At 32.1% G+C, this 22,838-nt stretch overlaps 1 protein-coding gene across 3 annotated transcripts in view; it reads right to left on the bottom strand.

Moving 5' to 3' along the window:
* Gukh (NHS actin remodeling regulator GUK-holder) overlaps nt 1-22,838 on the bottom strand; it is a 196,397-nt gene that overhangs the window by 16,443 nt on the left and 157,116 nt on the right. For 2 of the 3 annotated variants that reach the window (XM_072014499.1, XM_072014516.1), the window contains exons 3-8: nt 18,356-18,522; nt 17,337-17,537; nt 16,648-17,211; nt 15,200-15,647; nt 13,046-13,892; nt 12,141-12,428 (exon numbers count right to left, since the gene is read on the bottom strand). In XM_072014499.1, the coding sequence (XP_071870600.1) occupies nt 12,141-12,428; nt 13,046-13,892; nt 15,200-15,647; nt 16,648-17,211; nt 17,337-17,537; nt 18,356-18,522 (2,515 nt within the window). The remainder of the gene's footprint in view (nt 1-12,140; nt 12,429-13,045; nt 13,893-15,199; nt 15,648-16,647; nt 17,212-17,336; nt 17,538-18,355; nt 18,523-22,838) is intronic. The other variant, XM_072014506.1, reaches the window with a different exon arrangement.

Below are 22,838 nucleotides of genomic sequence, written 5' to 3' on the forward strand. Positions count from 1 at the left end.
ATCATGAGATTATTTTCATTAACACGATTGATAGTCGAAAATTGCTTCATATCACTAAAAGACAATAATTTACATAAATTTAGACGTTTATATATAGACGTTTATATAAATGATTCATGGTACAATTCATATAACTCAAACAGTAAATACACGTTAAAAACATAAGAATTATAGATAAATGCTGCACACGATAATTAATTATTCCTTGCGTTCATCATATTCTACAGGATAAAATTTGACGAGACAGATATATTTTTCTTTGAAACGATTTAATAACGACGTAAGTTTCTATAGCATCAGACAGTGGATTTCATTTTTATCGAGCAACATGTCATGTTGCTCCACTTTTTCAGTAACTACTATGATATATGCGGCAGCCAAGACGATTATCAAGAATGTAAAATGATAGCGCCATGAAACATTTCTTTTCTTCGGTTATACGGAGTATTCAGGATATCGCTACGAATTTTTCTTTTTAATATCATCGTGTTTCATGTTATACACCAAATAAAAAGCGAAGAATGATGTGTATGTATGAAGAATCCTACAGTATTGTGCAAAAGCCTTGATTACAATTATACTACGTTACTGGTCATATAATCCCAACTGAATTTTCTAAGATATAATACTATTACATGAAAACGAATTGTTCCAAAATTTGTGAATGATGTCCTTAATAGAAGATTGGTTGTAGAAATTCCATAGTGTTATTCACTTGTATGGTTAGTGTTATTCAATGGTATTATGAATAATGATACAGCCTTGATATAAATATTCTACAATATGTATGAAATTATTTAGAATACGCCAGAAGAGAAAATCAAGTAAAAATTAAAAATCATTCTTTTGAAATACTGAAAAGTGAAAACAGAATGACAAAAAGTACAAAAAAGTATTCGATAGTATTTTCGATAGAAAACAAATTTGATTTGCAATTTATTTATTTATTCATGATACTGACATTTTACTATTTTGAAAATGAGGATAAAAACGAAATATCTTTATTTGGTAGGTTTAAGGCTTTTGTTTGGTACTGATTTCTATAAATCATAATATCTTCTAAAATATTGTTTTATATTATATATTATTTATTATTTAATTCCCTTGCTTTCGATTATTTTCAAACTATCTACCAATACTACATTAAAAACATTATTTGACTAACTAGTAAGTATTCCATTTCGTGTCAATAAAGTTTTGAAATATGTAATACCGGAACACCGTAATAATTTGATTATATATCCTTAAATTTTCCATTGTTAATAAAGTAGAGAAAAATAAATATATATGTATTTACATATTTAATGTAATTAGATATGTACTTTAAAATGTGCAAAGAAATGAATGTTGTAAAAATTTACAAATGAATTTTTTCATATATTTCAGTAACATACCTATCATAATAAATAAAGTGACATTCATACTCTTAACATTTAATAAAGGATTCATTTAAATTTGGCAAAGTATAATTTATGTGTGTTTAATATTAATTGAAACCATTATTTTCCATAAAAATTATGTGAATTGAATGATACCAAACAATAATATACCAATATTTTTATTGTAGAAAGAATAAAAAATTCTATTTTTTTGGGTAAATGGAAAGATTAAATTGTGAAATTTTTCAAAACAACATCTACAAAATAATTGCAAAATGTTTATTGTGATATGCGATATGTTTATTGCGACTGTGTCGTGTACATAAATCTTGCAAAGCAACTTATTATTAGAACCTTAAAAAAAAAAAAATACAAATTCCGATGGAATATTAAAGGGATAGAATTAGGACAAAAGTATCATGAAACTTTCCATTGTCGATTAGAGGTGACTTGCCATTGAGTTAAATAAAATTACTTCAAACATATAAGCTAATCGGTTATCAAATGACAGGAATATATCATGCTATGATTCGCAATTCCACTTTTGTAAGTAACGAAACGTGACCTATGGTTATCTTCCGTGACGTAACTCGAAAAGTATTTAGCAGGAAACCGATTATAAACGAGAGTAATAAAATTCCATTTATATCGTACAATGTCAACCAGTATGTTAGTATTTAAATTTAAAATCAATTTTTATCATCTTCTATTCTAATGTATATAATTTTGAACATACCTCAAAAATTAAAAACTTAATTTTATGTGTTTGTATGTGTGAATATATTTGTGTTTATTTTTTAAATTTCCCCTTAGAAATAAATACTTTTGATATAAATGTGGAAGTAGATAAATATCTTTTAACTTATTAATAAAAGCACAAGAAATTTGATTTAATCTGGAATATGTTTGCGTCAATGAATTAAAATTTTTTAAAGAATATGTGCCAGAAGACTTGTATCTAATCTTTAAATATATTTTATAAAACTTTAATAAATCGTACACCATTGCTAAATAAATTGTAATCTTTCAGTTTAAATCAGAAGCCATTTAGAATCAAAGGCATTTAATGGTGATACGAAACGGAAGTAGCTACAAATACAATATGAATCTACAAGAGCGAAATTATTTAAATATTAAATGTTATTTAGTGCTAAGTATTGAAAATACTTTAATGGGTTTAATGGGTGTTATCGTAAAATTCATCGCCGAGTAAGAAAGTTACATTTGTATTGTAAAATTGTTTGTTGATTGACAATGATAGTAGGTAATATTAGATTAAATATTTTAGATTTCTTGTAATAAATTCCGTGATATACTGTACAGTTCCATTCTTGTTCAATATACATGTGAAGCGTCTCATCAGTTGAATTTTGGAATAAATATTTACACAAAGTAATCAGAATTGTTTCTACAATTATTGGGAATAGCGGCGACCTAACAGATTTCAGAGACCTTGAATTATGTTATCATGAGTAACATCCTGAACAATGTTTTCCTACAACTACATGTGTATAAGCGCTGCGCCGCTGGATCTTAGTTTTCAAGATACTTGCAAAAACTTTCAATTAAATGTAACTTATGATTCCACTTCATCCTGGAATAGGTGTCCACATTTTTATACAGCTCAATCTAAACTTAACTCATTAATGAGAAATATAATCGTTTTTGATATTGTATAAATAAAAAAGAAAAATCAATGGATTATAGGTTGGACCAGACCAGTATCTAAAAATTAAAGCCAAGGGACGCGTCATGGCGATTATATGTGCGTATAAGAAAAAATTGTTCAGAAAGTTGACTGTAACAACATATTTCAAGTTCATTGAAATCGGTCAGATTACCCCTATTTCACACATATTCACGTCGACATATACTTTTAAATTATACATGCGATCGACTTAAATATAGCGTGTGAACTAAAAATCCCGAATTTATGGAGAAGTATTTCATAATAATTTATATTTCTCAATATAATCACAGGTAGATATTGTATGAAAATTTTCTATTACCATAAGCATTGAACGTGTTAGAAAGGCATGCTATTTATTTCAAAACGTATTTCAGGAATATTCGACTTTCTTTATTGTATTGCTTCCATTATGAAGCATGTTCGAAGCTACGCCCGGTAAGATCAAATCTAGTTAAAACGAAAAAAGAAATTAATAAAAATGTAAAATTCGATATCGAATAACTTGTTACCGGTGAGATATAAAATAAATAAAATAATAATAATTATTCCCACCATGTTACATCCTTCCCGCAATCATGCAATTTTTTTATTGCATAGAGTTTTCATTTATTACTTGAAATAATGAAGACAATTGAGATAAATACACTTCATAAGATATATTCTGTATATTCTTTATATCATTGTATTAATAAATATGTATGTAATAATCAAAGTGAAAAAACAATCTACGCGTTTCTTCTACTCTAAAAACCATTTATAAATAGATCATACAGTATAAATCATACAGTATAGGTTCACAGGAATCAAACTTCCGAAAGCGTGCGCCTATGAATGCGTTGTCTCCCCACATCATTATTACATTTTTGCGCTAGATTTATCCCTTTGCAACAGGTTTCTCGTGAAGTAGATATTAAGAGAAAAATTGTAAAAAGTATCGGACATAATTCAAAACGAAACACTGTATTTTGTAAAATTTCGTAAACATTCATAAAAGTTAATCATTCATTGATAGCAACTTGTTTTATTTACATTTGTTTACGTATCGCACTTGTTGCCAAGAATGAGCATGTTTTATAACATCACTGCTTGACATAGATAATGTTACAACTCAAAAAATGTATATTTTACAGGAGGTACTTTTTAAATTTTTCAAAGAGATATTTGTGGGCCATTTCAGTGACATTATAAAGCTAACTTGACACAAAATATGCCACTATTAGCGAAAGCACTAAAACTTTTCACTTGTAGTGTCACAAAACAACTGAAAATGTCACTGTTGTATTTGTACCAATATGTAGATATTTTTTGAGAAATTAAATTTAAATATTTGATTTTAATCAATCTTCTGTGTTCTCTCTTTTTTTCAGGTTTTATTTCTAAAGTTAATTTAAATTATTTTACATTATACAAACGGAGATTAATTATCAATGGAAAAGATATCCTATTCACACGCAAGCCATATTAGCAAATCTTCATCTGATATAATTACTTAATCATAAAATTGTTTCGTTTGATATTATATGATTATCAATTTCATTGATATCAAACGTTGTTAATAAAGAAATACAAATGTCAGAACACAATTATTATTGCAAAAGTAAACCGATTCCACATTTGGAACTAATTTTTGACTCCTTTGACTCCTATTTCTCTTATAGGAATTATTATAGAAAATGGAGTAACTTTGTTTATGATAGTATTCGATTGGTTAGGAAACCTTATTTTTTTACATATATAATAGTGTTGTAATATAATAAAACTAAATCAAATAATAATGGAGAAAATACAGATACGAAGTATGTAAGGCGATATAGTTTTAAAAACGAAGATACAAACAAATCGCAATCAACTATGGAAGTGTTAATCCGCGTGTTAGTTAAATATATTTGTATATTTACTCATTTTGCACCTTAAAACAAAATTTAAATCAATCTAAAGTGTCATATATATGTATGTATCGCTGGTTACGAGCGTGTTACTTTATATAAAAGTGTTGTATATAAAAAAATGAAATATATGCACTTAAAACAGATCTGACAAAATAATGCGATAGAAAAGATTAGGAGAGTTAATGTCTGTTCCTTTGATTTGGAGTTTTATATGTAAGATGTAGTGAAGGATATTGTACCTGCTAAAGTGTCAGGAAACTTGAATAGATTAAGTCTATTATACCGAAGAGATATTTGAGAACATTAAAGATTTAAGCTTAATCCTGTTATATCATTTGGATTGTTTTTAATTTAATTGGCTTTCTATATCATTGAGAATATTTTTAAATCTTAAGAATATATGAATATATGATTAAGAATATATGAAAGACTCGTTTCAATGCCATGGTAAATCTTTTCAATAAGACATTAAAAATCCTTTCATTTATCAAAATGAGAACTAAGTGGGACATAATAATCCTAAAATCATAGCAGGAGTATGAGAGCAATCAAAACTATTCTCATGCGTTACCAAACATGCATGCATTGTAAATGCAACCAATCAAACATCTACAGCAACATATTATGTTTTGTAAATTCAGTCTCAATTGTTATTCGTACTTATTCTGCATAATCCATAATGTGCTTGTTAATAACAATCTTCGTCGGAAATTTTTTAAATGGAAACATACATATAACGCGAACTCCTTGTGTATATATCTCACGAACAAACTTTCGACAACAGAAGAGTGATGAGAAAATAAAACACAAATACCGATAAATAAAAATTATTACAATAAAAAGTAACAATCAGAAAAATTATGTTATTTATGTGCCAGCTTAAACCACTTATTACTGAAATTAATTCCAACGAAAATAAATTGTAACAAAAGATATTAACACTCGAATACGAAACATCTATTGTTTAACAATCAGCAAAATTCGCTATTTACAATGGCAGTACTTATGTCAATAACAAGTTCAAAAAAATATAATTCACTGTCGTAACAATGCGTCTATGTACATACATACATATTTCCTAAGCAAACTAAAACCTGCGACTTCTCGAACAGAAAAAGAACAAAACGCCGATAATTAAACTAAAGAACATATTGTGGCAAGTTAGAAATAAAAAGCGAAAAAAAAAGCCAAAAATAGACATTTTTTGACTTACGATGTCGTCTGGTCGCAATAAAAAGCAAATGCCTCGCCAGCATGTTGGAATGCAACTGTAGCCTACCGACGATTGTCAAATTGCAGAGACCACGCTCGTCTTACAATCAGTTCTCTCTCAAACTATCAAGGCTGGCGACTGCCTGTCTAGCGACAAGGTTTCCTCTTCGTTGCTAGACAGATACCGCCTTATCATCGCCACTTGTTAAAACCGCGAATTTCTTCCCCTCCCAGCTCACTGCCAACGCATTCACGCGTGAAGATCTAACAACTTCTTGATGCTTCGTGCACCGGCCTCCATACAATGTCCGAACAATAACACGACGAACGTTCATTGAAAATCGTGAACAACTTCAATATCGACTTATTTTAAGTTTACATATTCGCATGATAGACAAATAATTTACGGTACTAGTTTTTAAATTAAGTTGGTCTTAAGGAATAGGTAGAGGATAGATGCTTGCAAAATCCACGAAAAGTTACGTAAGCTACCGATGATAATGTCAGATGACTTAAGTTCGTGAAATAGATAGAAATCATCGAAAAGGGACGAAGCTCGGAAGGGGTTGAGGGATCGCTTAATCGGTAGAGTTAGGCGACTGCCGGACGTGAACGTGGCCAGATCGAAGTGAACTGAGGATGGTGGCATCCGCTCGAAAGTATTTGAATCGTCTGCTACGAGTAGGAGGGAATTTTGTTTATCTCGATTTCGAATTATCGTCTGGGATAAACATCACGTCTGATGCAACTCCGTTAGTTGTTGAGCCAGCGGCTAATGATGCTGATAAGGGCTAACAAAGTGAGGCTTCATTGGGGGCTCCCTGGAGTTTTCCAGCTTATCAGTCTCCACAGCCAACTTTATTGTATGATGTACACTGAAGCAAAAAATTTCCTATTCACTCGTCATCAAACGCACTATAATTCCTTTCCCAAACATAATAGCAGTTTACGAAGGATTCGTTTCAACAACGGTTCACAAACGACCGTTTATGTTGCCGTGATGTTTCTTATAATTTCCATCTTAGTTATGATATAGGTTCCGATTGAAAAAATGAAACGAATTAATGAAATTGTGTCCCAATCATAAAGGATTATTTTAAACTGTTGAACTCTAAACCACCGAACTATTTATGTTAACCCCATAATACATATATATGCTTCATAATATGAAGTTACACTCATTTCGTGAATTATGGTTCTGGTTTGACAAATAGCAGGTTTTATTTGTAGCAATATTTAAGCCTTATCTTAAGTTTCAAGTCTTCAAAGTACAAAATAATAAATATAAATTGGAGATGTTTATATAACACTGTATTCTTATGAATATGAAATTTATATGAAATTTAAAAAATGGAACTTGAATAGAGATATGTATCACACACCAAATAGTATAATGAATGTTCACTTTGGTTATTTTATATATTACACACGTTGTGTATTCAATATAGATTATATATAGGGTGACCTGTGGTGTAATTGAGGATGTAAAAGAAGATGACGGTACGTGAAAACATAGAACTATTTTCGAAAAGCTGAATTTATGTATTTACCTGATAAGTATTGCAGATTTCGTTGTAAACTCTGATTATATTTTTATTTATCGAATGCAATAGTGGAGAGCACACAATGTAACAAGTTCAATGACTTTAAGATAGAAAGATTTAATTTTAATAGGAAGAATAGGATATGAACTTATCAGTTGGTATTTAATTAAATAGGAAACAATGCAACAATTTCTAAAATAATAAAATTTATCACATATAAGTATCCTATTTCATCATGTATCCTTCACTATTAAATTCAATAAATACAAATATAGGTAGAGATATTAGTCTACAGCGAGGTCTGTTAACACTTACCAGAGTTATATATATTTAATATTTATTATAAATATTATATATATATTTGAAATCAATTTTTTCAAAAATGATTTTATTTATTACATACACTTCCGGCTCTACCACATGTTATCGATCACTCTATGTATATAGTTTATATAAAATGTACATCACATATAAGAATATGAAAAATATCCAAAGTAAAACATCTCTCTATTCTAAACAAATCTACATTTTTCTGAAACGAAGTTACATACGAAAAAATTTTAGTCTATGTCCTCTAATTATTTTTCCATGATGAATCACCCCATCCTGTATTGTATTACCAGTTGCATTGTACTTGCATAATATCACATTTTGCATCCAACGTGGTATTACAGAATGCAATAATTTACACTCATTTAACTAGCAAGAAATTAGGAGAAATGGGGTTAAAAGTGCGAAAAATCGTAGAAGTATCGGAAAGCAGATAGAAAACTGCAGAAAAATGAACTTGCTCTATTAGTATAAAGTATATACACATGTATAAGTGAAGAGTATATATAACTATGTATAACTGAAGAAGGAAAGACTACGAAAGAGTAATCAGGTGGTCGCTTATGGACGAAAAATAGGAAATCCGTAGCGTGTTAAAAGTAAAGAAACTAATGGAAATGCGCATGTAATGTTATCTATTAACCTTGCAAAAAGCATGCACTTATGTACATACATCGGTTGGGACTGGTTCGATAGGCTTTTATCATCGAAACTATTGAACTCTGAAATATTCCGTACGTCATAAAAGACTACAAAAAGAGAGAATTCGTATTTATCGTTTCGCAACGTTAAGTTAGGGGCAGCTGCCGATAGATCGGGCGAATGAGTCGGTAGATACAGGAAACGTGACTTTTCTATCGTGTCTACGTTAACGCGGAAAAACATTGTTCGATCTCGTTATCGCGACCGTCGAACGGATCGTTTGCCGTTTGCCCTCATTAATCTCCAAGCAAATGACACTCTCCCGTTAGCCTGTACTCTCCTTTCGTAGAATCGAGAGCTGGAATACGTGTATATACTGATAACTTCTACATCGACGTACTTTCTTGTATTTTGTTCTTTTATTCTTTTCCACTCCAGCTGGTCCTTGATGAGATCTCCCGCTGATCGATCTATTTACTGCTCTGATGCCCTGGCTTCGGCAATTATCTAATGCGCGATTTACATAACTGTTCGAGCAACAAGGAACGGAGGATCTTCTAAGATACTTGTGCAACAGGGCTGATTCTTAATGTACCAGGAAGATACCAAATACGAGTTCTTTTGTTAGTGAATTTGTAAGATTGAATTGCATTGGTTACGTACTTTAGAAATTTCATTAGTTATGAAGTATTTAGACATTTTTATATTTAAGAATTTCTATTAAAAAAATATTAATTTCTTTATATAGAGTGCTTTTGTCTATGAACTGTAAATTAAATGTCTATCGAAGGATATTTATATGTACGAGAAGTACAGATTAATTTTCATAAGTTTATTAACGTGAAGCAGTTTGGAATTAATTAAAACAATTTTATTTCATAGATATAGCTTTTTCGTCTATAGTATTTTGTATCGAACAGTGAACTTATCAAAATGTTGTTAAGTATATAATTTCATCCTATTTTGGTAAATCTTAAAATACCTTTTATTAACAATTAGTCGTATTATATATATATATATATAATTTTATATATTTATATATTATATATGTATGTGTAACGACTAATTGTTAATAAAAGGTATTTTAAGAATTACAAAAATATATATAATAAAACGAGGATAAAATTAAAAGAATGAATAAATATCGCAAACGTCATCTTTTATCTTGTTATTGGGTAATAACAAATAATTTTCTCTGTTTCTCTCTCTCTCTCTCTTCCTCTCTTTATCTCTTTCTCTCTCTCTCTTTCTCTGTTTCTCTCTCTCTCTCTTTCTCGTTTTACTGTTTTGAATTCAGAATTAGATTAACCAAAATAATTTATTTTCTATTTTCAGGCTTTTTACTAGTTAGAGAATATTTTAAATTTTCTGTTCAAAAATTACTGGAAGGTATGATATCTGTAAACAGAAAGTGTCTGTTATGTTTTTCTGATACTTTTTAAAACTGTTATAATTTTCCTTATATCCTTTCAACTAGATTATACTTTAACAAATCTCTTAATTCCTATTTAATGCTAAGCGTTTATGTGTAGTCACTCTATATATTTATAATAATTAAATGACATCGACAATTTAATAAAGTAACATTTAAAGTAACTCGTAGCACGAAAAATACCTAATAACATATATTTTACGATAATAAAACTTATCAGATCAAAAGTTTCTAACTGCACTTGTCTGTCATTTATTTTAGAATATTCTTCTTTATCATGAAACTTGTATAAAAAAAATTGTAAACTAATTTATCATACAATTTGAATATCCAATTTTTTAAAAATATTTTCATAAGAATATTAGTAAAGATTTTTCAAGTACATACACATTTCTATATTGGAGTAGCAAACTTAAATTGGTGAAACACTATTAATATAAGAGCCTTCTTAAATCCTTGATTGTGACAAAACGAAACCAATATTATTATGGCAATTACTTTTAACAATATGTATTATTGCATAGTATCACAGATACAAAGTTCTCAAACTGTTGAATTGTATAAGTTCTGATATTTATATAGGTCAGAAATTTTATTTATAATCAGAATTACCAACAAAATGTTTGAAAATTTAAAAAATTATGACCTTCTGAATATAAAACATATAACATGGCTGTTTGATACATAATTGCAAAATAATTGGATTATTAAAAATCAAGAAATGTTACAATTATTATACTTAATAATATAATTTCACTAATACCATTTTAACACCTATTAACCGAACAAAACGATTCCGCTCATTATTCTATTGTTAATTTCTTAGACATAATTTCTTTATCCTATCTTTATACGCATTATGTGATATTTGCCCTTATAAGAATAGAAGCCGATATAACTGAAATTGATTTGTTTAATTGTAACTGATAAAAACAGACGTCAACAGTTAATAAAAAAATTTCATTGATTACCAAATTTCAGTGTCATTGCCAGAATATTTAAGAACTCTAGCAGGTTCAATGTCCATGGGTCTGGGCCTAGGACTTTTTGAAACAGTCGTAACAGGGATCGAAATCGTTACGTTCATATCAAAGTTTACATTCGGAGGTTCAGGACTGGAAATTGTGTCAGGATAATTGATCCTTTCTTTTAACAATTCCTCTTGCAATTCTTCCGACGGTGTTCTACAAATCTTCGAAGACTTTTCCCCGTTAATAGAAAACTTTTTAATAAACATTATGGGACTATTCGCCATTCGATAACTTTCACTTCGTTTCACTTTACGTTCGATTCTATCACTACTGCTAAATATCTGAGTTCTTTTCGTACAACTGTTATCGTCAGTTATATCGCCAATATCTGAATCTACTGAGTTTAATTTAAACTCGTTAATAGCAGATGTAGTAGAAAACAACTTATCTTCATTTCTCAAATGACTATGATTCTCTTTAACATCTATCTCTTGGCTATCACACTGAGAGTTCAATTTCGCAATTTTCCTATGAAAGTTTGGCGTGTCCAAATCAGACACTAGCAACTTCCTACTCGACTTCGGAGTATTTCCAGTCGACCTCAAATTTTTCGGACAGAGAGCCGATTTCTCAAAGTCAAGGCGTAAATTCGTAGCTTTAGAAGCCAACTTAGGCGTGCCTACTTTATTCAAGACTCGATAATCTTTTTGAGCGTTTTGAATCAAACTATCAGTAGCGAACACCGGTGGGTGATTCTCATCACAATTAATTACATCTGTGGACCTAACTATTACATTCTCTGTGTACGTTTTGTTAAAGCAGAGTTTGGACTTATTCAAATCTAACAGTTTGTTACTCGGTGCCAGTGCTATTGCCCCAGAGGCCGTTCGACAGGTGCTCTTGGCCGAAAGCAACGAAGTTCCGTTGGTGGTCAGTGGTGCGTTCAACTTGTTAGGCTGAGGATTCATCGCGAGTGTACATTGCGCTTCTAATCTACCAGCACAGCAAGTGCAGTCGCGTTCGTCAGTGCTCGTATCAGAAGCCGCCTTACCTTCGTCGTCTTGCACGTTGACGTAAGCTCCGCGAACTTGTCGATGAGGAGTCGGACTCGTTGGACCAACCACTGTCGTCGGGGTTCGTACATAATCCGGACTGGACGCGCGATCGGGACTTTTCGCCGCTCTGATGATCACCTTGCCTAATTGGGGCGAAGTAGGTGGCGTAGATTTGCTTGAGCCATCCACCGTATCGCTGATCTTCGTCACTGCTCGAACGTTCGGCGTTGCACGATGCAATAATGGTGATGGACTTGGTGACACTCCTTCTCTTACAAATGGACCTGGATTTTAAAACAAAGGAGAGGTAAGTAATTTAATTAAATATATTTGAAGATGTAGTTGATAGAAGAAGTACAATAAGATTGTAAAGTTCAATAAATGTTTTATATTAAAACATGTATACAGGATGTTTTGGAATAGGTAGTGCAAACGGGCATGGATTCTTATACAAAATTAAACCGAAAATATGGAATAACAATTTTTTGTTGAAGGTTTCATTTTTGAGAAAGTTAGGTTTGAAAATTCTTTATGTGCGAAGTACACGACAAAATTTTAAATTGAATTTTCTCGAAAACAAAGCTGCAAACAAAACATCGTTATTCTATATCTTCGATTTACTCTTTCATAAGGAATCCAGCTATACCCGTTGCGAAACACCCTGTATATTAGATTACATATGCATATTATACTTAATTCATATATAATGAAATACAACATATTTTCCAAATTGTCAAGAAGGAATATCTTGCATACAAAAGCTATATCTTGTGTTTAGAATATACCAAAAACTATCTTTCAGATTTCTATTACTAATCAACAATGTTATGATTTTTTAGCATATTAATGAGTTTGTTATGTCCAGCAAACGATTAAACATGTGATTAAACATAGATTAAACCTGGATTAAACGTAGTATGTGCGCCTTTCCTCCTCTTCAAGCTATCGGATGAATAAACGACTTTGCCTTCCGAATCCAACATAACTCTCGCACCTTGTCTCTTTCTTTCCAAAGATGAATCAGGCTTCTTCGGCAACTCGCTTAAGCTAACATATTCAGCATCTCTCTTAAAAATATCTGAGTTCGCATAAGTAACAGGTGACCGAACAGGAGTCGCGTTAGTCGAGCAAGAAGCCGAATCTTGACGTTTATCATTGTTATTTCTCACGTCGGCTATGGTGACATAGTCGCCGGAGTCTGCGTTCGCTTGGTCTTGCATCGTACTCTTTGGCACTTGTTTCCTGCCCGGAAGTACGCCTCGAAGTTTGCCTAGAACTCCGCTCAGCGGATTGATCTTGCCCACCTGATTCGGTCCAACCGTGGATTTCTCGTTTGTAGGCAAAGATAATACCTGAATCGTGGCATAGAGGTTCTTATCCTGTCCATTAATCACTTCCATCTTGGAAGTCCCAACCGTGGCAGACATCAGTACCGAACTTCCCGTTTGCAGATCGATCTTCTCGTCCTCGGCATTTTTGCTTGCCTGATCCGAATCTCTCGCATGTTCGTCATCTGAACCTGGTGGCGTAATCACGCACATGGACGGTATACGGCTCGTATTGATCGCAGTTTTCGAACGGATTCTTTCGATCCTCTCACAACCTTCGAGATCGCTCGATTCCGAGTATTCGAACTCCGAGCATGACCTTCCTGTGCATGCTGGACTCGAGGCTGATTCTACAGGCGATGACGAGGTATTGTGACCGCTGTCTGGAGACTCGCCGCCGTTCTGGTTTGGTCCGTGAACCTATTGAAAATTATTTAAATTATGAAAAATTGTTTAATTAATTGTTTTTGACTGAATTTTGAAAGAAATAGAGTTCACAGAAAGAAAGAGAAAATTAAGAATGAGTCCTTTTGGCTATTATAAAATGACTACGTAATTCGTCAAAATTCATTAATTATATATTTACAAATAGAGTATATTATTCGTATATATGCAACAATATGTTATAAAGGACAAAACAGTTTTTCTGTTTCGTGTTAAATAATATATGTACATATATATCTGTATAATATATTTTTGAATTAGAATACAATTAATTACAATTACAATTAGCAATTTAATTTTTCCGTAATAATTTTACCAGCCCTTTTGCATATTTATTTCTAAAATTTTTATAACATATAAAAGATTCTATTGCTGTATACATAATGTATTTTTATAAAATGTATAAAATAATGTATAAAATGAAAACTCATATTATCAAATAGAATATTGTTTCAGTAAATTCTTTGTTAATTAGTTATCTAAATGTCTCAACTTTTTATTATAATATTTCTGTTCCTCATATACGTGAAAATGACATCATAGGCCAAGACGAATTAATTTTTTTAAGAAACAACTTTTAATTATATATACACAAACGAGTTATACTTAAAAAGTGACTTAATGAGTATTAATGAGTATTAATTTGTTATTGATACAAGCTATTACCCTTTTTGACCTTTTGAACTACAATCTATTGCAGGAACTGTACCAGGAATTTTACACCATTACTCAATATAAACATTAGAAAAATAATAACACTAAAGTACAACCAAAAATGTTATTCACTGACCATTTAGTTATCGTTATTTAAAGCACATATAAAAACACGTACATTACATATGTTTATCTTATAATCAACCATTCTCAATCATCTCAACTTACTATTCCAAATTTCCATCCATTAGTGGATCAGAGCTTCTAATTTAAAAAAAAAATTGTTCTGATGTTACATAAACTTTAGAACAAATTTACAAAGAAATCTAATGAATTATCAAATGAATATTATAATATGTGTACATAGATTTTAATGCAATTATCCCCGATAAACTGGATCATTTTTGTCGCAAACATTGAATATTTTATCTTATAAGAGCATAGCAAAGAATTGATTAAGAAAATTTTTGTTCTATATGATAACTCAATATAGCTTGGTAGAATATTAATACGTAATTTAAAAAGAAATAGAGATGAAACATCTGCGCGTGTCAGATTTGATCCAGCCTTCCCCAAGCGAAGGCCAATAAGTAAAAAATTATAAAATAAAGACAAAAATTTATTTATACCATAGCGACAACAGTTAGGCTAGATTTCCTTTCTGGCGGCGGCGGTGCCATTAAAGCGGTACAGACTGTGCCCGCTGAGCTCGTCGTTGTTGATGTTGAACCCCTTCCAAAGAGTTCGTATTCATTTTCAACAATCGGTGAAGTAGGATCGGAACTGACATCGTTAGATTTCATCAATGGACACTGCGGAGCTGGATCCTCTTCCCTTAGAGTTTTTAAGCCAGAGTCCACGTGGAAGGAGGTATAATAACCCTCCGTATCACAAGAATACACAGACGATGTTTCACCATCGTCCGAGAAAGGTATCACGGTAATATCTTGTATAATATCTGGAGTTAATGTACCCTCTGACGTTACCGAGGATGATGTTGATGTATCTCGCCCCTTAAACCGCCTTGCGTGACTCAAAGATGTCGATGATGTTCCAATTGAAGCAGTTGTCGTCGATCTATACATATTGTGATAATATGTATCGTTAATATATGTATATGGATATACATATGCAGTGTGTCCTATATATCTGGAAACGTGCAAATGGCTTTGAAACTATAAATAATACGGAAAAATGTTTGAAACAACTAACGATTTCAAGCAATTATACGATGTCAAAGGCTCGAAGGGGACATGTCACAGCGATATTTATTTTATTATGCAATGAAAAATCCTTCAAAAGCTCTATGAAAGCTACAGTTATATTTTTAAATAGAAAATATATACATATATATATAATACTACTACTACATATGCTCGACAAATTTTCAAACTCAGTTTGTTTCAGAAACGAAGGGTCATATGAAAAAAATTTATTCTATTTTTTCGACTTTTTTGTAGGTATAGATTAATTTGTTTTTTTTAAATAGAATCATATGATTCTTAATGGATCAGTCGATGCAGCTCGGTAGCTTCTACAAAAAATTATTAACCTAATTATTTCGTTCATACAAACTAAGGTATTCAGAAATTATGGAGATCAAATCATGCATTCTGCATGTATATTTCATACTACTAATAAAAATGCAATTGATTGTAAATTATAATTGTTCTGCTCTGTTTATATACGCGCTCTATAAAAATAATTATAAAATTAATATCAGTTTCTATTAATACAAATACAAACTATAATTATTAATATATATTTTAAATAATACAAAAGTTGCATCTTATATTCATTAATGCAAATAAATATGAAACCTTCTTCTGATAGCATAATCAGAAAAAAATATTTAGTGTAATTTAGAACTTTTTTTTACTTTAAATAACTAAAGAATAAAAACATATACGTATATTACGTTATCCATTTTCAATTTCCTGTTATGCTATTAAAAGAACGATTTTTCTGCGATATACGAGCTTTAATACCAAGTTCTCATTCAATACCAAAGTATCATTTCGTTTTTCTCGTAACGCATTACCTCGCGTCGTAATCTCGAAACGAGCAACAGTCATACCTGGGTTGATGTGTGGTAGTGGTGGTTTCGCTTCCGATACTCGCCCTTCCGCTTTCAGAGGATGCACTCCAGTTTCCAGAGCTGGAATGAGGCGGCTCGTCGCGATTGCTTCCCTTTCGTCTTTCTCTTCTTTGGGCTGCGCTTTCACGCAATTTCACGCTCGGTTGTCTGTCGGTGCTCGGGACGGATACCGGTATACTCGAGGTGCTCTTTCCGCTCGAGCTCGAGGAACTTGGCTTCCTTTCGTGAGATTTGTCCTTCCTGCGCCTGGTTATTACCATTTCGTAAATATTTGTTTCTTCGGCTGTTCTCGACTGACCTTGATCCTGTTCTGACCTCTCTGTACCCGAAGCGCTTGTCTCCTGTTGCTCCGACTGTTGACTGGATTTCGGACTGATTAGTTTCAATCTGGACATACCCCACGCTTTCAACGTATTGAAGTGAGATTTTTTTTCCGTTGGCGAGTCTTTCTTCGACGAACCCAATATATCCGTACTCGCTGATCGATGAGCCCTCGACGCTATATTTGACATTATCTCTTCCGCTTCTTCTCCAGTCGTTTCTCTATAAATAAAGCCGAAGATTTGCACAGTCATGTTTGAATCTAGTCAATTCTTATTACGTATAATTTCACCATTCCTGAATAGCCAAAATCAAACACGGTAGAAATAATATACGTATAAACTCACTCTCCGATAGCCTGTCGAATTTCCTTCTGATCGGTACCAGCGATCGTATTTCGTCTTTTTCCTCTGGGCCTGCGAGGTCTCGATCGTCGTTTCACCGCTGTCTCTTGATTTTCTTGACTAGACAGCAGAGATCTTCTTCTCATCGACATTCTTTCGAAACCTCTTCCGCTAATATCTACTGCCACAATTTCCGCCGGGAATCTACAACACACATTGTGTCATCGTTACCAACCGAGACCAGAAAGCAAAATTCAAAAGTCAATGTAGATGTTAACGATGGTCAAACATGAAAGATGTCGCAGGTAGTGAAATTGAAGGCACACACTTTATTTTAAGGCACATGGAATTTGTGATGTCTCTTATAACATATGTGGCTTTAATAAGTAGAATCGAAACATATTAATTTTATGCGACGCGGAGATCATTATTTCAAAAGTTACTCCCATATAAAGTTTATGCAAATCGCACAATAAAATCTGGTTGACAAACTTAGATCATCGTCATGATAGCGGCCTCTTTTGCGCAAGCAGTATCTTGAAGAACGCGAATTCCCTTATGTCTATTCGTTGATAACATATTTTTAAATAATGTTAATTAACCTTATCCCAAACCTAGATCAATACCAATTCATTCTGTTAATTAAGCTCTTAATAATACACATAAGTCATAAAATATGTATGTATGTCCAAGTAAACTGCACAATATGCATAAACTTTATACAATATATACATGACTTTCAAAATAGCAACTCAAAATAGCGCCTTAGAATTAATATTTTTGGATTCTATTCGTTAAAAGTTAACATGTGCTATAAAAATAGTCACAAATCCGGGATACCCTAAAACGAAGTTCAACCAAATTAAACGTCACTAAAACAAGTTATCGAAACGAGTCCTTAATGAACTCAATGTTCTTCATAGTTCCGTGAAGCTATAGAAGATTTACAGTCGGGAAGATCGACAAAAATTGACTCGCTCGTATTCATTACACTTTTACGGTGGCGTAAATTTCCTGCTTACTTCAGAGCGATTGCTTGAACCTGTTCTTCGGGGCTAGGGAGCTTGTGATCAACGGCATCGTCGGTCGTTGTATCTCCGAGGATCCTGGACATGCAATCCGGTGGTACAGTAACGTCTCCGAGCGCTTCCGTAGATGTCCATCTTCGTAAATCCTCGATAGCAGCTGGCTGTAATGACGAATTATATGTCACCGGATTTCCTCCTTCGATCTTACAGTTAAGGAACGAGAGTATAAGCGAACGAACGAATGCACGATATTACAACAAGGAAACTACTACTGCTATTATATCGCTTCTGTTTCTAAGAAACTTGATGCCGTGGAGAAAAGCAACTAACATGTTTCATGCTCTACAGCACTGCGTGGGCGCAAGCATTGTCGGATGTCACCTCGTGACCAAGCGGCTTTCACGCACGGAATACGGAACGGTTTGCGTTTCAGTTTGGCCCTTCTCTACTCTAGTGAGATGTACTCCTTACCAACTAAAAATAGATTAAGTATTTTTCACGTTCTCGATTCTCCCAAACAGGTTCGTGGCTCACCAACGAAATACAACCGCTTCAACCCTTTACGTACTGATGTGTCGAAAAAATTATGGATTATTGTTTAAGTGTACAGAGTGCATCTTTTATATAATAAGTTTTACAAAATTAAAGTTAAAATGTTTTTCGATTTAAATGTCTTAATACTTCTTTATAGATAATACAAAGATCTGTTAATTCACGTATAAAATTTATAGCTCTATTCTAAAAAAGAAAGGTAATCTTGAAATATTCAAAATACCATCATTCTCAGAGTGGATACTTATAGAGGATATCTGTACACAACAAACACACAAAGTTAACCTTTTTATTTTGTTAACCTTATTAAACCTCTTTTCATTCTTCTTTTTAAGTCCTTTGTTTATTAACACTATGACAATCGATGTCACATAATCTATGATTATATAGAGAGTAGTAAGCGACCATTCGCGACTATTTGTAATTCGACGTTCTGTGTTCCGCGAGTGGATCGCGAGTGGTCCGCGAATGGTCCGTGAGTGGCCCGCGAGTAATCGGAAGTGGAACTGTCGCTCTACCCGGTCACAGCGCAACCATCGTTTTATGATTCAGTTGTCGTTCTAAAGTTGTTTATCTGAGTTAAGCCAAAATTTATGAATTTGATTGATTTTCTGCCGCTTTGTTGCCACTCGTTTTACCGTTCTTCTCGTTACCACTTGCCCCTCTCTATATAATCTCTGTATAATCATGGCCATAAGAAGCATCGTAACTATGTACTTCAAGTGGTGTATAGAGCGGAATCTTTCAATTTCTACATCGCACTCACTTTCACGGCAACGTATAATTCGCGCATTCTAGGTCTTTCAGATAGCGTACAAATTCGAAGGATAAACTACGATAACGTTATACGCTTTTAATGCAAATATGAAATTTTCCGTTTCGTAAGTAGACAAATTAATTATGCGAAAACTAATGAAACAGATCAATTCGTCTATTTTGGTATGACTAGTATATACTTATCACAGAGCCTTGATATTGTGTGACATGTTTAACTGAAGTTATAAATGGAAAAGATTTTTTGCCCACAAAATACTACTAACTTCAAAAAGCGCTAGAAAATATGAAACAATTTATATTTGTATTTTATTTACACACATATGTAACAATGGCTAGATTTACTTACTAAACAGCATACTAAATATATTGCAACCTTCTGAAAGGCGACGCAAAATGCCGCAAAATATTTCTAGTATAGTAAAAAGTTTCAATTAGTTTATTGCTCTATTATTCAAATTTTAATAAATTTACATTTAATTGCATTAAGTTGCATTATATTATAACAAAAAATCACCAAGAATATGTTTCAATAGTGGTCAAATTGAAAAATGCAAATTACACTCAACATATTAATAGTATACAGGTTTACACTTACTGATGTTACACAATTAGATATGCAAATAGACTATATATTAGTAGAATTTTTCATTTTTCGCCTCCTTCTAAAAGGTTGCAATATATTTGGTATGTTGTTTAGTAAGTAAATGGTTAATCTAGCCGTTGCTACATATGTGTGTAAATAAAATACAAATAAATATAAATTATTTCATACCTTTAGCTGTTCGACGATAACGGATTTTTGACACAAAATCTTTTATTTCGCATTTTTTAGTGAAGCGATCACTATTACAGAACAAATGTAAAATGGTTTTCATTGTCACTAATAAGGCAATAATTTATTCCTATCTATTTATTATTTATATTAATTTTTAATTCTTATTAATGATTAAAAAATTGTATGGTCTGACCAGTTCCGCATGCGAATAAGGAATAAACCAGTTGTACACTGCCACCGATATTAAACTTTGTACAGTGATAGAGAGGGGTATTTCTATAACTTGATATTGTATCATATATCAGTTCGCAATGAAACCATACTTATGTCAGAAAACGAATCCGCAGAACAATGTTTTCTGCGAAGAGAAAACGAGCAGAAGCATATATTATAAAACGACATTTTAAAGCGCTCACTTAGGTCTCTGTTTTGGAATCATCTCGATATCAGTCCAACAATTGCAGAGCAAGCACTAAACACACGTAAATGAAATTGGTGAACAACAAATTCTTTACAATAACAATAGTTAACCATGAACAAACTATAAAAATTTTGCAAACAGAACCGATCGGTGGACTAGCCCTGGGAGATGCGAAAGGTTTCATTTCAAATTCAATCCGGATTAATCGATGAACATACGTAAAAATTGGATTTTTGCAAAAGAATAGTTTATGAAAAACAAGAGCAAAAAGGTTTTGTAACTGAACCAAGGTTTTGTAAAACATGCCCTACGAGATACAAAAGGAATCATCTTAGTTGGTCAAAGCATTTCGGAGGCTTTGGTGAACATATACAAAGTCGATACAAAAATATTCATTTTCTTTAAACAAAAATAATTTACTATGACCAAGAAATTTTTTTAACGGATAAAAATACAACCTGCAAGAGAAATCATCCCGATTAATCTTGGAAAAGCCGTTTTGGAGTAATTGGCGAACATATACATGAATACAAGAAGGAATATACATATCAAATATAGATACCTTCCCTGTTTTCCGAAATCGCTACAAAAAAGGACGTTTTTATTAACTCTTTACAACTTCTTATAACTTTTTATTAATTATCTCTTACTTTTTACCCTAAAAGTTGAATTTATCGTAACGTAACAGGTCTTATTTTATAGATAATTTTATAATCTATAACTTTTTATTAGAACTTTTTCACGTATGACAAATAGTTTTTCAGACATGAAGCGAAATGTAAAAAATATCGTGTTTTTTTGCTTGAACGATATTTTGTTTATAAGGCACAAGAGGAAAATTATTTGAAAGTCGCTTATTTTATTCTAAATATCTTTTCTAATCATATAATGCAAATAAATTCTATTATCAATTTCTTTCTGGATTCACCGTTTTTAGACTGAATTCGACTGGATTAATCAGGGACTCGTTAAGGCCGATCGATCATACTCTATTAATGGCTCCCTCGTTTATTTGTGGAGAGTAACGTTGATAACCGATTCGCCGAATGTGATAGAGAAAGACAATATTTTACGGGGTATTTGCACCACGTAATTTGTATCGAAGCGAAGAAGAGAATTATCCGAGCCCAAATATCGAAAAATTTCTTCTTTTTTTCTCGGTCGACTTTCACGCGATGGAATAATCGTTTCTTTCAAGTATGTTTATGAGTTCGAGCACGTAATGTAGTACGGGAAAGTATATTTATTGCTCATGTAAATTTACATTCAACTACTACTTCTGAATATCATTCTTTGGCATCTACAAAAATTTTTAGCAACAAGTAATTCATAAAGTGCGTTTTCAAAAAATTTGCATTTAACTTTCTAACATCATCCTATTGTAACACCATATTCTTCAACTTATCTTTTTTCATATAGGCAAAGACATAAAAATCATATAGCGATGGGTCTATAATACTGTACGATGCATGTTTCTATGGTTATCGTTGAAATTTATACAACGAAATTTTCCATAATATACAATTGGCTGATCCAAAGCAAATTAATATTTACTATACACCATTAATAACAATGTTCCATATATGTAGTCACCTAATACCACTTACATATCTCTTTAGGAACAGAAGAGACAGATGGCTTATTTATTTCCTTATTTACATATCACAATTTAATAAAAGATCAAGCCAGTACAGCCATGGACTCAGTGTTTCTTACGTGGATTACGTATTTCATATCTGGTATCAGTCTGATTGTACAACGGAATGTAATCCGTTTTGATTTAAGCCTTTAAATAAAGGGCGAATAAAATTAGTATAAAGCTAAGAGGAAAAGAAAAAAAGAAGAAAAGTATCTGAGCTGATTGGTGTTCGAAACGAGCTTTGAAATCATGGATCCCATGATTTTTCCAAAGAAACCTCGGTCTTTATATGAAATAAGGCACATTTCACTGA

Source organism: Bombus fervidus, chromosome 2 (assembly GCF_041682495.2).
Source record: "Bombus fervidus isolate BK054 chromosome 2, iyBomFerv1, whole genome shotgun sequence".
Lineage (NCBI taxonomy): Eukaryota > Metazoa > Arthropoda > Insecta > Hymenoptera > Apidae > Bombus > Bombus fervidus.